Below are 15,889 nucleotides of genomic sequence, written 5' to 3'. Positions count from 1 at the left end.
GAACAAAGGGGGAAAAGTATCTGCTGAGTTAGTCCTCCAGAAACCTCTAGACAGAGAAAAACAGCCTCTAATTAAACTTACATTGACTGCTGTAGACGGAGGCACACCTCCAAAATCCGGAACATCTGAGTTAATAATCCATGTCCTAGATGTTAATGATAACATCCCTATATTTACCAAACCTCTTTATAAAGTAAGCTTGTCTGAAAATGCGTCATTTGGGTCTTCAGTAATTACAGTAACGGCGACGGACTATGATGAAGGGCCAAATGGACAGATTTCATATTCCCTAGGTAGCAAAGATCAAGATCATGTGTTGAACATATTTCAGATTGATGAGCAAACAGGATTATTGACAGTTCAAGGAAACATTGACTTTGAAGAACACTCGGCCTTTGAAATTCGCGTGCAAGCCAGTGATAAAGGCTCTCCTCAAATGACATCCCAATGTAAGGTATTAATCGAAGTGTTGGATTTGAATGACAACAGTCCTGAGATTTCTGTAACTATGCTCATTAACACAGTAAGGGAGGATGCAAAAATAGGTACAGCTATTGCACTAGTGTCGGTCCTCGATCGAGATGGAGGTAAAAATGGAATTGTTCACTGTGATATTAACAGAGACAGCCCCTTTAAAATGGAAACAAACTATAAAAATTATTACTCGTTGGTCGTAAATGGACAGCTAGACAGAGAGAGAGATCCATATTATAATGTTACAATCACAGCTTCAGATGAAGGAATCCCACCTCTCAGGAGCACAGCTGATTTTACTGTTTATATTTCTGATGTTAATGACAACTCCCCGCGCTTTCCTGACACTGTGTTCGATGTTTATTTAAAGGAGAACAGCGCTGTAGGAACTGTTTTAAAAACCTTGTCTACATTTGATGCAGACACTGATGAGAACGCCCACGTGAGCTATTCAACAGACCAAGGTATCAGTAATTTACAGCCGATTTCTACAATGATAAATATTAACGCAGAAACAGGCGAAATAGTAACCTTGCAGTCTTTTAACTATGAAGAATTAAAGACTTTCCAGTTCAAAGTTAAGGCCACAGATTCCGGAGTTCCTCCACTCAGCAGCAACGCAACTGTCAACGTTTTTATCCTGGATGAAAATGACAACAGTCCCACAATCCTCGCTCCATATTCTGAACACGGTTCTGTTAACAGTGAGACAATCCCATATTCTGCTGAAGCAGGATACTTTGTAGCAAAGATCAGGGCTGTGGACGCAGACTCTGGATACAATGCCCTCCTCTCTTATCACCTCTCTGAGCCTAAAGGAAACAACTTGTTCAGGATCGGAACCAGCACTGGAGAGATCAGGACTAAGAGGAGAATGAGTGACAACGACCTCAAAACCCACCCCTTGGTGGTGCTGGTTTCTGATAATGGAGAACCTTCTCTGTCAGCTACTGTGTCTGTTGATGTGATGGTGGTTGAAAACACAGCTGACATACAGACTCCGTTCAGACATGTTCCTATGAAGGAGGACAACTTCTCTGATTTGAACTTGTATCTGCTGATCGCAATTGTTTCGGTGTCAGCCATCTTTCTGCTGAGTCTCATAAGTCTGATTGCTGTCAAATGCCACAGAACAGACAACAGTTTCAGCAGGTACAGCGCCCCCATGATCACCACCCACCCTGACGGGAGCTGGTCTTACTCTAAAGCTACCCAGCAGTACGACGTGTGTTTCAGTTCAGACACATTGAAGAGTGATGTAGTTGTGTTCCCTGCACAGTTTCCACCTGCGGATGCGGAATTAATCAGTATTAATGGAGGAGACACTTTTACCAGGACTCAGACTTTACCAAACAAAGATAAGGTAAGATAAAGTCAATTCGATTTTTTAGCATCTATTTGTATTTAATTTATTTAATTATTTATTAGTCACAGGCTAAAATGTGCGCTTCCGTTGTTAAACGCACGTTTTAATGTTTACTCTTTTTCTACTCAGCTGTTTTTTATTGCTCGGAAAGTAATTTGTTAAGAGGAAAAAGGCATAGATAATGGAAACCGACAGTCTTGTTTAGTTTCAGAGTGATTTAGCATTTTTACTTGCACCGTTTTCCAATGATTATTAACAGAGTCATATTTTTACCCGGACCTATATTCTGCTTAACTAGGACGAGTTAAGGTGCCAAATAATTGATTGTTAACGTCGTCTACATGGGTATAATCTAATATGATTTAATCAGTGAACCATTAAATTTGTTGTAGCCCATCTGAGAAGTCAGTTTAACTTGGGAAATTCAAAGAATCCTTGCAAATGATTCCATGTACCCTTTCATTTTACTGCAACAATAAAATAAAATAAAATAAAATAAAATAAAATAAAATAAAATAAAATAAAATCCAGCTTTATAGAGATGCTAGACCAGTGTGTTTGGGGTTTTAAAAATACGCCTATACGGCTATATTTTAATTATTGTGTAATTATTATTTGGTCCATTTAAGCACTGCTTCTAAATGTGTGAGTCGCTATCCGTGGTTCTGAATTGAGAATGCGGGGTTTGTTTGTTTGTTTGTTTTCTTAGCCTCTAAAGCGATTTAAAAAAATCAACGTCAAATCTTTCATCTATTTTAGAACTAAAGCTAATGGATACCAGCGCCATAAAATGTTATTTCTTTAACTGATTGGGACGAATATATACCCAAAGATATTTCATTAAGTGTTGATCTTGTAGCTTTAAATATTCATCTTTTTCGTATATTATTTGTTCATTTTTCCTTTTTTTTTTTTTTTTTAATAAATATGATTAAAAATCTACAGTTTACAACTACAGACTGACTTAACTGATGATGTACCACAGACAAATGTCCACGTGAGGACACTGTAGACCATCACATGGATGTTATTAGGCAGCTCGGGGCTCCTCCCAAATTCAGCCGATGATGCATCTTTGCAATCTAACAAAAGGAGCTTTGACGACAAAGAAGGGATGCCTGTTTGGTAGAGAGAAGGTTCATATACATTTTTGAGGGATCCGTTGATTTAACCGTGATCACATCATGCTCTGACATATTTTAGTGACTTCCCAATGCACCATTTCTTTGTCTACAATAATGCTTTTGACGGAAAGAACAAGATCTGTGTGGATATTTCTTTTCTTCTTCCTGCTGGATTGCTGTCAGGAAACCGTCTCTGAGCAGCTTACTTACTCTGTTGCAGAGGAAGTAAATGTTGGGACTGTTGTTGGACAAATCGCAAAGGATCTAAACATAAATGTCCAGGATTTAGAGCCTCGCATGTTTCAGATCGTTGCTGGATCAAAGAAAAAATATTTCGAGGTAAATATAAAGACTGGTGTCATTTACGTCAATGAGAGAATAGACAGAGAGCAGCTCTGTGGTGACGAATCTAAATGCTCTCTTAATGTAGAAGCAGTCATAAACAACCCTTTAAAATTGTATCATGTTGAAATTAATATTTTGGATGTGAACGACAACTCCCCCTCATTCCTCAGTAAATCCCAGACAATCAACATTACAGAAAACACAGCAGCGGGGGCAAAATTTTTACTCAAACGAGCTCGTGATTCTGATGTAGGAAAAAATGCAGTAAATACCTACAAGCTCAGTCAAAATGATCACTTCTCTCTGGCAATACACAAAGGAGAGAGCGTAAATGCTGAATTGGTGCTTCAAAAAGTTTTAGACAGAGAAAAACAGCCTTCTGTACTGCTGACACTGACTGCCATTGACGGAGGTACGCCGCCTAAAACAGGAAGTATGACCATTACAGTCAACGTCTTAGATATTAATGACAATCCTCCGGTTTTTAGCCAAATGTTGTATAAAGCTAGTGTGCGTGAGAATGCTAAGATTGGAACATCAATAATAACATTAAACGCAACTGATCTAGACGCAGGTCAAAACGGACTAATATCATACTCATTTATTGAAATCGACCAGGGACAGGTTGATTTATTTACCATAGATGAGAAAACAGGCACCGTGACAAACACAAAAAATATAGACTTTGAGAAGAACAATGCTTTTGAGATTCGGGTACAAGCAAGTGATGGGGCTTCATCACCCATGACTTCGCATGCCAAGCTACTAATTGAAGTTTTAGACGTGAATGACAATGCACCTGAAATAGTAGTCACATCACTGTTACAAAGTGTAAAAGAGGATGCGTCAATTGGCACAGCCATTGCTCTCGTTTCAGTGTTTGATAAGGATGGGGGCAAAAATGGGATGGTGAGATGTACACTTACTGACGATGTTCCGTTTAAACTGGAACCCAATTATAAAAATTACTATACGTTGGCTGTGGATGGTCCTCTTGACCGAGAGAGCGTACCTGAATATAATTTAAGCATCACTGCTTTTGATGAGGGCTTCCCACCTCTTTCCAGCAACAAAATCATTCATCTACATGTCTCTGATGTAAATGATAACAAACCACAATTCACAGAAGGCACAATCAATATATTTATGAAAGAAAATAGTCCAGTGGGAATCACTATGAAAATGGTATCAGCAAATGATGCAGACGTTGATAAAAATGGCCACGTAAAATATTCGTTTTTACACAGTAACAATAACATGATACCAGCATCGTCACTAGTGAATATAAATTCAGAAACTGGAGAAATAGTCAGTTTGCAGTCGTTTAACTACGAAGAGTTAAAGACTTTCCACTTTAAAGTTCAGGCTACAGACTCTGGTGTTCCTCCACTCTGTAGCAACGTCACCATAAATGTTTATATTCTGGATGAAAATGACAACAGTCCTACGATTCTGGCTCCATACTCTGAACATGGTTCTGTTCACAGTGAGAACATCCCATATTCTGCTGAAGCAGGATATTTTGTAGCAAAGATCAGGGCTGTGGACGCAGACTCTGGATACAATGCCCTCCTCTCTTATCATCTTTCTGAACCAAAAGGAAACAACTTGTTCAGGATCGGAACCAGCACCGGAGAGATCAGGACGAAGAGGAGAATGAGTGACAATGACTTGAAAACCCACCCCTTGGTGGTGATCGTCTCAGATAACGGAGAACCTTCTCTGTCAGCTACTGTGTCCATTGATGCGATGGTGGTTGAAAGCACAGCTGACATCCAGACTCAGTTCAGACATGTCCCTTTGAAAGAGGACAACTTCTCTGATTTGAACTTATATCTGCTGATCGCCATTGTGTCGGTGTCAGTCATCTTTCTACTAAGTCTTATAAGTCTGATAGCTGTCAAATGCCACAGGACAGACAACAGTTTCAGCAGGTACAGCGCACCAATGATCACCACCCACCCTGACGGGAGCTGGTCTTATTCTAAAGCTACCCAGCAGTATGACGTGTGTTTCAGCTCAGACACACTGAAGAGTGATGTAGTAGTGTTTCCCGCATCTTTTCCACCTGCAGACGCGGAACTGATCAGTATTAATGGAGGAGACACTTTCACTCGAACTCAAACTTTACCCAGCACAGAAAAGGTAAGCTAAAATCCAGTAGACATCAGCTACCATCTGCTCATATATATATATATATATATATATATATATATATATATATATATATATATATATATATATATATATATATATATATATATATATATATATATATATATATTGTGTAACAATATATATATATTGTGTAACAATATATATATATAATATTTCAATCTCCTTTTCGCTACTCAACCGCCTTTTTATATGTTAAAAGTAGCGGGGAAAAAACTCACTGATAGTGCGTTGTAATCAAAAGACTTTTGAATTTTTACATTTGAGTCCTTCTTTTTTATTTTTATGCAAATAGAAATCTAAGAGATTAAAGCTCTTTTGATAAACGAATAAGTAATGTCATTTTCTTTGACCATGAAGAAGAAAAATGTTGTGGTCATTTAAACTTTTGATTTAGATTTATCATAAAAGAATACTGAACATAAACATTGGTTGAAAATTTGTCGTGGTAAATTTAATTAAGAGACAAAATTACATTTGTGATTTACACAGATCATTTGATTGTTATTTCAAATTAATCCACACTTATTGGCAACACAGTAATGTTAAATAGGATTCATAAATGTTTTAATAATAAAAGAAAAAAAAAGCTGTGCATTAATTCCTCACAGGTACACATATCCTTGCCCAATGTCCACAATGTGATATCCACTATGTCAATGGTATTGAAATGTACTGGCGAACGCACATTGATTACGCCCTCTTAAACAAATTAACCTAAGTGAAAATAATTTGAGTAATTTTTTTCTGTCACTATTTTTTATGTAGGTTATGTTTTACATCAGAGAAGGTGTTTTTTGGAGTAACGTTAAATATCCACGGGGTGACAGTCTAGACCGCAACACTGCCAGCTCGGCGTTGAAGTGTGGCCCCTCCCACGTTCAAAGCATCACCATTTTTGTCAGGGCTTTGTTATACAGAGACAGAGTATGATGCGGAATGGGAGCATAAAACACACTATTTTTCATGAGGAATATTATCCATATCGCCCAATAATAACAATTTCACAAGTCAATCTTAGGATCTACGTTTGATAATTATCGTATGGAATTATGGATCTGCTCGAAAGAAGGACCTCTTCAGCTATATGTCTGCTGTTTGTCGTCTTGGAGTATATCTGTGGAACAGTACACGGACAGCTCTCCTACTCTGTGCCAGAGGAGATAAACTTGGGAACTTCTGTTGGCAATATCGCGAAAGATCTGAGTCTCAGTGTCCAGGATTTGGAATCACGTATGTTTCAGATTGTCGCTAGGTCAAATAGAAAGCATTTTGATGTAAATTTGAAATCAGGTTTTCTCTACGTCAGTGGAAGAATAGACAGAGAAGAGCTGTGTGCCAAACTTAAAAAATGTACAGTAAACGTGGAGGCTGTGATTAATAACCCGTTGAAGCTTTATCGTATTGAAGTTACTATTCTCGATGTAAATGATAACCCACCCTCTTTCAGTGCTAAGTCACAAACTATCGATATAGCAGAGAGCGTTCTGCCAGGAGCTACATTTCCTCTGTTGTCAGCATATGATGCTGATGTGGGGAAAAACGATATTAACACATACAAGCTCAAACCAAATGAATATTTTTCCTTGGCGGTGAACAAAGGTGACACTGTGTCAGCAGAGTTAGTTCTTCAAAAAGCATTAGACCGAGAAAAGCAGGCTTCAGTTAAACTCACGCTTACCGCTTTAGATGGAGGGACACCGGTTAAATCAGGCACGTCTGAGATCACAATTAATGTCTTGGATATTAATGATAACATTCCGACTTTTACAGAAACATTGTACAAAACAAGTATTTTAGAAAATTCAGCAATTGGTACAACAGTGATAAGAGTAACTGCGACTGACGCTGACGAAGGAATAAACAAAGACATATTATATTTATTTAATACAAAAGATCAGGACCACGTATTAGAAATCTTTGAAATTGATTCTGAGTCGGGAATAATAACAGTAAAAGGAACAATTGACTTTGAAAATAATCATGCTTTTGAAATCCGTGTGCAGGCTACAGACAAAGGGCAGCCTCCATTAACGGCACAGTGTAAAGTGTTGGTTGAGGTGGTGGATCTAAATGATAATGTGCCTGATGTAACCATGACCTCACTGCTCAATACTGTGAAAGAGGATGTTGAAATTGGTACTGCAATTGCACTTGTATCAGTCCTTGACAAAGATGGTGGGAAAAATGGTGAAGTTAGATGTGAGGTGCTGAATTCAGTGCCCTTTAAGTTAGAGACAAATTATAAAAATTATTATTCCTTGGTTACAGCTGGTGCTCTCGATAGAGAACTAATTTCCCATTATGATATTAAGATCAAAGCTACTGATGAAGGTAGTCCTCCTCTCACTAGTATCAGCAAACTTATCATTCAGGTGTCAGATGTTAATGACAATGCACCTGTGTTTTCTGAGGAAGTAATTGACATCTATGTGAAGGAAAACAATCCTGTGAGATCCGTTCTAAAAGCAGTTACAGCAACTGATGCTGACGCTGGTGAAAATGGCCATGTCAGCTATTCATTAATAAGTAATAATACCTCTGTGGCTCTGTCTACAATGTTTAACATAAACCCTGAGACGGGAGATGTCATGACACTTCAAAATTTTAACTACGAGGAGTTAAAGACTTTCCAGTTTAAAGTTAAAGCCACGGACTCTGGTGTTCCTCCACTCAGCAGCAACGTGACTGTGAACGTATTCATCCTAGATGAGAATGACAACAGTCCTACGATTCTAGCGCCATATTCTGAGCCTGGTTCTGTTAACAGTGAGAGCATTCCCTATTCTGCTGAAGCAGGATACTTTGTAGCAAAGATCAGGGCTGTGGACGCAGACTCTGGATACAATGCGCTGCTTTCTTATCATCTGTTTGAGCCCAAAGGAAACAACTTGTTCAGGATCGGAACCAGCAACGGGGAAATCAGGACTAAGAGGAGAATGAGCGACAATGACTTGAAAACCCACCCCTTGGTGGTGCTGGTTTCTGATAACGGAGAACCTTCTCTGTCAGCTACTGTATCTATTGATGTGATGGTGGTTGAAAGCACAGCTGACATCCAGACAAACTTCAGACTTGTCCCTTTGAAAGAGGACAACTTCTCTGATCTGAACTTATATCTGCTGATCGCAATTGTCTCGGTGTCAGTCATCTTTCTACTGAGTCTTATAGGCCTCATAGCTGTCAAATGCCACAGGACAGACAGCAGTTTCAGCAGATACAGCGCCCCAATGATCACCACCCACCCGGACGGGAGCTGGTCTTACTCTAAAGCTACTCAGCAGTACGACGTGTGTTTCAGCTCAGACACACTAAAAAGTGATGTCATGGTTTTTCCTGCACCGTTTCCACCTGTGGATGCGGAGCTGATCAGTATAAATGGAGGAGATACTTTTACCAGAACTCAGACTTTACCTAACAAAGAGAAGGTAAGGCTGCAAACATCCTATGGCGGCATCTAATTTCTGCTGCTACATATTTTGTGTACAACAGATTTTAGTACAGTCCTAGCAATGTTTGTCCTTTCTTTGTTTTCCTGTTGTTAGTTTCTTTCTCTAACTACTGCCTGCGAATTTTAAATTCTGAGTCGCTGACCTTGGTGCTGAAACGCAGTCCAAGACACGCCATAACTTACAGTTGTTATTATTATTATTATTATTATTATTATTATTATTATTATTCATTTTTTTTATTTTTCGTTCTATCATAATTGAATTTGGATGTATATATTTATCAATTATCGAGAACGATGGGAAAATTTCAATTTTTCTTTTTTTTTTTTTATTTTTATTTTCCAACTCTAAAAAAAATCCACAGATGAATGTATCTTTTCTTACGTCAGGTACAGCTTGTACTTATCATTTTAAACATGACTTGCTTCACTTCTGCAAACGCAGCCCCGACATTGTGTGCAGAAGTTATTGTTGGCTAAATGATAAATTCAAGTAAAGAAATGTAACATCAAGTTCTGCAAAGTTTTTTACTATTTGGTATTGTCTTACTATTTGGTTCTCAATCTTTGGAGGATGAATGTTTTATGGCTGCAATCAAAGTCTGCAGTTTTCCCAAATCACCACACAGCGACACTATAGACCGTAACACTGACAAGACGAGGCTCCTCCCAGAGTAAAACAGAATTACTATGATTTTTAACACAAAGAGAATGCGAGAGACGGGGAAGCAATATGCTGTACGACGAGAGAAGACTTTTGTCTTGAGTTTTGGTACGTGACCTCAATATCTGGCCAGAGCAAAGCAGTGGATCTATGCTTATACCATTGTTTCATCTGAATGATGTCTTCACCGAATTGTAGGACGTTTTTTATCACAGGATTTTTCCTCTTCATGCTGGATAGTTGCTGGGAATCGGTGTCAGCGCAGCTGTCTTATTATGTATCGGAGGAGGTAAAGTCAGGGACTAATGTAGGAAATATTGCCAAAGATCTAAATCTTAATGTCCAAGAATTGGAGTCCCGACTGTTTAAGATCGTCGCATCAAATAACAAATACTTCGAGGTAAATCTAAAAACCGGATTCCTGTATGTCAGTGAGAGGTTAGACAGAGAGGAGCTTTGTGTAGATGAATCCAAATGTACGATTAGCTTAGAGGCTGTGATAAACAACCCTTTAAAGCTGTACCGCGTGCAAATAGAAATTAGAGATGTGAACGACCATTCTCCATCTTTTCATGCAAAATCACAAATACTAGAAATTGCAGAGAACGCTTTGCCTGGATCCAGGTTTGCTTTATCAGAGGCAAGCGACGCTGATGTCGGTAAAAACGGCGTTAGTGCCTATAAGCTTGGTCCAAACGAATATTTTAGTCTTGTAACACATAAAAGAGGGGACAGTGTATCTCCAGAGTTAGTCCTGCAAAAAGCACTTGATCGTGAGAAAAAGTCAAATCTAGAACTGTTGTTAACTGCGATAGATGGTGGAACTCCACCAAATACAGGCACGTCAGAGATTGAAATAAATGTCCTCGATATTAACGATAACGCACCAGTGTTCAGCAGCAACCTTTATAAGATTAAAACATTGGAAAATGTCCCAGTTGGAACGAAAATTTTCACCTTAAATGCTACAGATGCTGATGAAGGAACAAACAGTGAAATTGTGTATTCTTTTAGAAGTAAAGATCAGGATCACATTCTTAATATTTTTCAAATTGACGCTGAAAAAGGAATCATTTCCATAAAGGGACACATCGACTATGAAGAGAAAAAGGCTTTTGAGATCCGAGCAGAGGCAAGAGACAAAGGACAGCCTCCTTTGTCTGTGCATAGCAAAGTACTGGTAGAAGTAATAGATGTAAATGACAATGCTCCTGAAATAACTGTGACGAAACTTGTTAATACAGTAAAGGAGGACGCTGTCGTCGGTACGGCTGTCGCTCTAGTCTCTGTTCTAGATAAAGACAGTGGCAAAAATGGGGAGGTAAAATGTGAAATTTTAAATACCGTCCCGTTCAAATTGGAAACGAATTACAAAAACTATTTTTCTTTAGTTGTAGACGGAAATCTAGACAGGGAGGTTACACCTCAGTACAATGTAACAATTTCAGCAACCGATGAAGGGAGCCCTCCTCTTTCAAGCACCACTGATATTACTGTTTACATTTCTGATGTAAATGACAATGCGCCGTATTTTTCAGAGTCTGTAGTAAATGTTTACGTGAAAGAAAATAATAAAGTAGGGACAGTGATAAAAAGAATAACTGCTGTAGACAGTGACTTAAGCAGCAATGGTCATGTCTGCTATTCGTTTTTAGACTCAGAAAGTAAATCACTTCCCCTCACTACAATGATAAACATCAACTCGGATACTGGAGATTTAGTCAGTCAGCAGTCTTTTAATTATGAGGAGCTACAGACTTTCCAGTTTAAAGTTCAGGCCACGGACTCTGGTGTTCCGCCACTCAGCAGCAATGCAACGGTCAATGTTTTTATTTTGGATGAAAATGACAACACTCCCGCCATTCTGACTCCATATTCTGAGCATGGTTCTGTTAACAGTGAGACCATCCCTTATTCTGCTGAAGCAGGATACTTTGTGGCAAAAATCAGGGCTGTGGACGCAGACTCTGGATACAATGCGCTGCTTTCTTATCATCTGTCCGAGCCCAAAGGAAACAACTTGTTCAGGATCGGAACCAGCACTGGGGAGATCAGGACTAAGAGAAGAATGAGTGACAATGACTTGAAAACCCACCCCTTGGTGGTGCTGGTTTCTGATAATGGAGAACCTTCTCTGTCAGCTACTGTGTCTGTTGATGTGATGGTGGTTGAAAACACAGCTGACATACAGACTCCGTTCAGACATGTTCCTTTAAAGGAGGACAACTTCTCTGATTTGAACTTGTATCTGCTGATCGCAATTGTTTCAGTGTCAGCCATCTTTCTGCTGAGTCTTATAAGTCTGATTGCTGTCAAATGCCACAGGACAGACAACAGTTTCAGCAGGTATGGCGCCCCAATGATCACCACCCACCCTGACGGGAGCTGGTCTTATTCTAAAGCTACCCAGCAGTACGACGTGTGTTTCAGTTCAGACACACTAAAAAGTGATGTCATGGTGTTCCCGGCACCGTTTCCACCTGTGGATGCGGAGCTGATCAGTATTAACGGTGGAGACACTTTCACAAGAACTCAGACTTTACCTAATACAGAAAAGGTAAGAATAACTGATTTTTTCATTTATTTAAAACAGCGTTTGTGTGTTGTTACTCGTGTGTTAAAAAATATCTAATCGACCACATAACTAATTTGCTCATATTTTGTTCAGGTTCTGCATGTCTGCTTGGTTACAAAAACTATTAATAATGGTGAAAAATTTCAGAATGGTATTGACATTAAGTTATTTTTTCCTATGTCTCGTGAGGTTGCCTGGGTGGTGCTTTCTTATAAATGAAAATGTTAATAGACAAATGATTGACTATAAACTCCCTGCTTTTGGTGTGCTCCGAAATATAGATCACCATAACTGTAATAGCGAGATTTTAACCGCTATCCGTGGTTCTGAAAACGTTTTCTATTTTCTCTGCCCTCTTTATTTACTCTGATGGTCTTAGTTCTGCTTACTATGTGAATTGCAAACTTAAAACTCCTCAACGCAGTGTGATTAGGCTCAGACAATATAATAGAAAAGTAAAAGAAATGCCTTCAGTTAACTTGATAAATGACATTCATGAAGTAGCCTAATTATTTTCTTCAGAATAAAGAATAATTTGATGAACAGTATAAATAAATAGAGCATAGATACAAAAAAAAAGCCTCAAATATCAAACCGTTGCGTTTCTGTGGTGACTCATCATAAACTTCTAGCCTTCTGTTCTGACTGTGATGTAGTTCCCAATGCATAAAAGTCACGAGATGTCGCTCGAGACCATGTAAAAATCGTGCGCTCAGTGCTTAGAAACTCCTCCTATAGTCACATCCAAAGCTCACACGTATTCATCTGGCATTGCTTTCTGCAAACGCCACAAAGAGGAGCGCGGAGGGACGATTGTTTGCCAAAATGGATACTTAGAAATCACGTTTTATTTCCTTGCAATCTGGCAAAGGGATTTAAATCGGAATTCATCATTGCTTTCTGAATCACAATGGCTGCTTGGAGACAGCGGGGTGACATTTGGACTCTGTGCTTCACTCTTCTTTGTCTTTGCGGATGTTCCATGGCTCAGATATCCTATAGTATTTCAGAGGAGGTGGACAAAGGAACCACGGTCGGAAATATTGCAAAGGACTTAAATCTCAGCGTGCAGCAGCTGCAGTCCAGGGGTCTTCGCATTGCATCTGAGTATAAAAGAAGCTATTTTGATATCAATCACGTCTCTGGAATACTTTTCGTTAACGACAGGATAAATCGAGAGGAGCTTTGTCCTAATTTGGCTAAATGTTCATTAAACTTGGAAGCCATACTGACTAATCCTCGAAGCCTCCATCGAATCGAAGTTTTGATTAATGATATCAATGACAACCCTCCAGTTTTTCAGGAGGAACTATACACAGTTGATATTTATGAGTCATCATATGCTGGGGAAAGATATCCATTACCGATAGCTTATGACGCCGACGTCGGTGCGAACTCAGTAAGAACTTACAAACTCAACACAAATGAATATTTCTCTTTGGATATACAGAGTAGTGGTGAGCAGAGTGTGTCTGCTGAACTGGTCCTACAGAAAGCATTAGACAGAGAAAAGCAGGCTGTCTTTGAACTCATTTTAACTGCTTTTGATGGAGGGAAGCCCCCTAAATCCGGTACTTTGCAGATAAATGTTTATGTTTTAGATGTAAATGACAACCCACCGTCGTTCAGTAAATCGCTTTACAAAGTTCAAGTGGTGGAAAATGCAAAAATTGGCACATCATTGTTAACAATGACTGCTACTGATTCCGACGAAGGTGTTAATGGTCAGATCATATACTCATTTACAGAGAGGGGGCATTTAAGCACTGGCGAAATTTTTTCTCTGAATAATAACACGGGAGAAATTACAGTGAAAGGTAGTATTGATTATGAGGAAAATCAAGCCTATGAGATTCGCGTTCAAGCACGAGACAAAGGCACTCCTCCCCGTAGTACACATAGCAAGGTTTTAGTCGAAGTAATCGATGTCAATGACAATGCTCCTGAAATCTCAGTGTCATCACTTATGAATCCCGTTAAGGAGGACTCTGAGATAGGCACTACTGTTGCTATGGTGACTATCACCGACAGAGATGGGGGTAAAAATGGCTTAACACACTGTAAGGTTGTGGGTTCTGCACCATTCAAATTAAAATCGAACTATAAAACGTATTATACTTTGTTAGTTGACGGACCGCTTGACAGAGAGAGTGTTTCACTTTACAACATATCAGTTGTAGCGACAGACGAAGGTACACCTGCTCTGTCTAGCACAAGTGTAATTACTGTTGAGGTTTCTGATATAAATGACAATCCTCCTCGATTCCTGGATTCTACTATTAATGTTTATGTGAAAGAGAACAGCCCGATTGGAACCACTATTCATCGATTAAGCACATTTGATCCAGATTTTTATGAAAACGCTAAATCAACCTTCCATTTACTCAGTAGCCCTTCCAAAACTTCCCACGCAACGTCAATGGTAACTGTTAACCCAGAAACAGGAGATATTGTCAGTCTGCAGCCTTTTAATTTTGAAGAGTTGAAAACTTTTCAGATTAAAGTTCAGGCTACGGACTCTGGTGTTCCGCCACTCACCAGCAATGCAACGGTCAATGTTTTTATTTTGGATGAAAATGACAACACTCCCGCCATTCTGACTCCATATTCTGAACATGGTTCTGTTAACAGTGAGAGCATCCCTTATTCTGCTGAGGCAGGTTACTTTGTGGCGAAGATCAGGGCTGTAGACGCAGACTCTGGATACAATGCGCTGCTTTCTTACCATCTCTCTGAGCCTAAAGGAAACAACTTGTTCAAGATAGGAACCAGCACTGGAGAAATCAGGACTAAGAGGAGAATGAGTGACAATGACCTAAAAACTCATCCTTTGGTGGTGCTGGTTTCTGATAATGGAGAACCTTCTCTGTCAGCTACTGTGTCCATTGATGTGATGGTGGTTGAAAGCACAGCTGACGTTCAGACTCAGTTCAGACATGTCCCTTTGAAAGAGGACAACTTCTCTGATTTGAACTTATATCTGCTGATCGCAATTGTCTCGGTGTCAGTCATCTTTTTTCTCAGTCTAATAAGTCTGATAGCTGTCAAATGCCACAGGACAGACAACAGTTTCAGCAGGTACAGCGCACCGATGATCACCACCCATCCTGACGGGAGCTGGTCTTACTCTAAAGCCACTCAGCAGTATGATGTGTGTTTCAGCTCAGACACACTGAAGAGTGATGTAGTAGTTTTCCCTGCACCGTTTCCACCTGTGGATGCGGAGCTAATCAGTATAAACGGAGGAGATACTTTCACCAGAACTCAGACTTTACCCAACACAGAGAAGGTGAGTTGTTTTTAAGTTCTCAAGTAAAAAGTTAAAAGTTATTTGAATTTTATGAAGGCTGAACATTAAATAGAGGCTCCTTTATTCTCCCAAATGATCCGTGTATATGCATTACGCCATATATATATATATATATATATATATATATATATATATATATATATATATATATATATATATATATATATATATATATGTGTGTGTGTGTGTGTGTGTGTGTGTGTGTGTAAACCGCTGCCACGTGTCCGATAGAACGCTTGCCTTTTCGTACTTGCAATAATCTCTAAGCAGTTTAATTAATATCTTTCAAATAAGACAGTACAGCAAATAAAATTTCATATTTTTGGTCATTTCTTTTTTTTTCTTTATTTGTTTATTATTATTATTATTTTTATTATTATTATTATTATTATTAATATTATTATT

The 15,889-nt window shown here is 38.9% G+C and overlaps 4 protein-coding genes across 5 annotated transcripts in view; all 4 read left to right on the top strand.

The window, feature by feature from the left end:
* Positions 1 to 8,945, top strand: part of LOC306763013 (uncharacterized protein) — a gene marked incomplete at both ends in the record, with an annotated part of 63,124 nt that extends 54,179 nt beyond the window's left edge. Inside the window, 3 exons of the mRNA XM_079249681.1 lie at positions 332 to 449; positions 525 to 1,837; positions 6,597 to 8,945. Coding sequence (XP_079105807.1) covers positions 332 to 449; positions 525 to 1,837; positions 6,597 to 8,945 — 3,780 coding nt within the window. The remainder of the gene's footprint in view (positions 1 to 331; positions 450 to 524; positions 1,838 to 6,596) is intronic.
* The window catches only part of LOC306763163 (protocadherin alpha-C2-like), a gene marked incomplete at its 5' end in the record, with an annotated part of 198,701 nt that overhangs the window by 121,072 nt on the left and 61,740 nt on the right, over positions 1 to 15,889 (top strand). The gene's annotated exons all lie outside the window — the stretch shown is intronic.
* LOC306763170 (protocadherin alpha-8-like) lies at positions 3,079 to 5,463 on the top strand (the record flags this gene model as incomplete). The annotated part of the gene is made up of 1 exon (XM_079249905.1): positions 3,079 to 5,463. The coding sequence occupies one exon, from the start codon at positions 3,079 to 3,081 to the stop codon at positions 5,461 to 5,463; it is 2,385 nt and encodes a 794-aa protein (XP_079106031.1).
* On the top strand, positions 9,647 to 15,478 carry LOC306763012 (protocadherin alpha-3-like; the record flags this gene model as incomplete). The annotated part of the gene is made up of 3 exons (XM_079249680.1): positions 9,647 to 9,707; positions 9,815 to 10,615; positions 13,923 to 15,478. 3 exons carry the CDS (start codon positions 9,647 to 9,649, stop codon positions 15,476 to 15,478), a joined length of 2,418 nt encoding a protein of 805 aa, XP_079105806.1.

Source organism: Telmatherina bonti, assembly GCF_933228915.1.
Source record: "Telmatherina bonti genome assembly, chromosome: 12".
Lineage (NCBI taxonomy): Eukaryota > Metazoa > Chordata > Actinopteri > Atheriniformes > Telmatherinidae > Telmatherina > Telmatherina bonti.
This window is presented reverse-complemented; position numbering and strand designations above follow the sequence as displayed.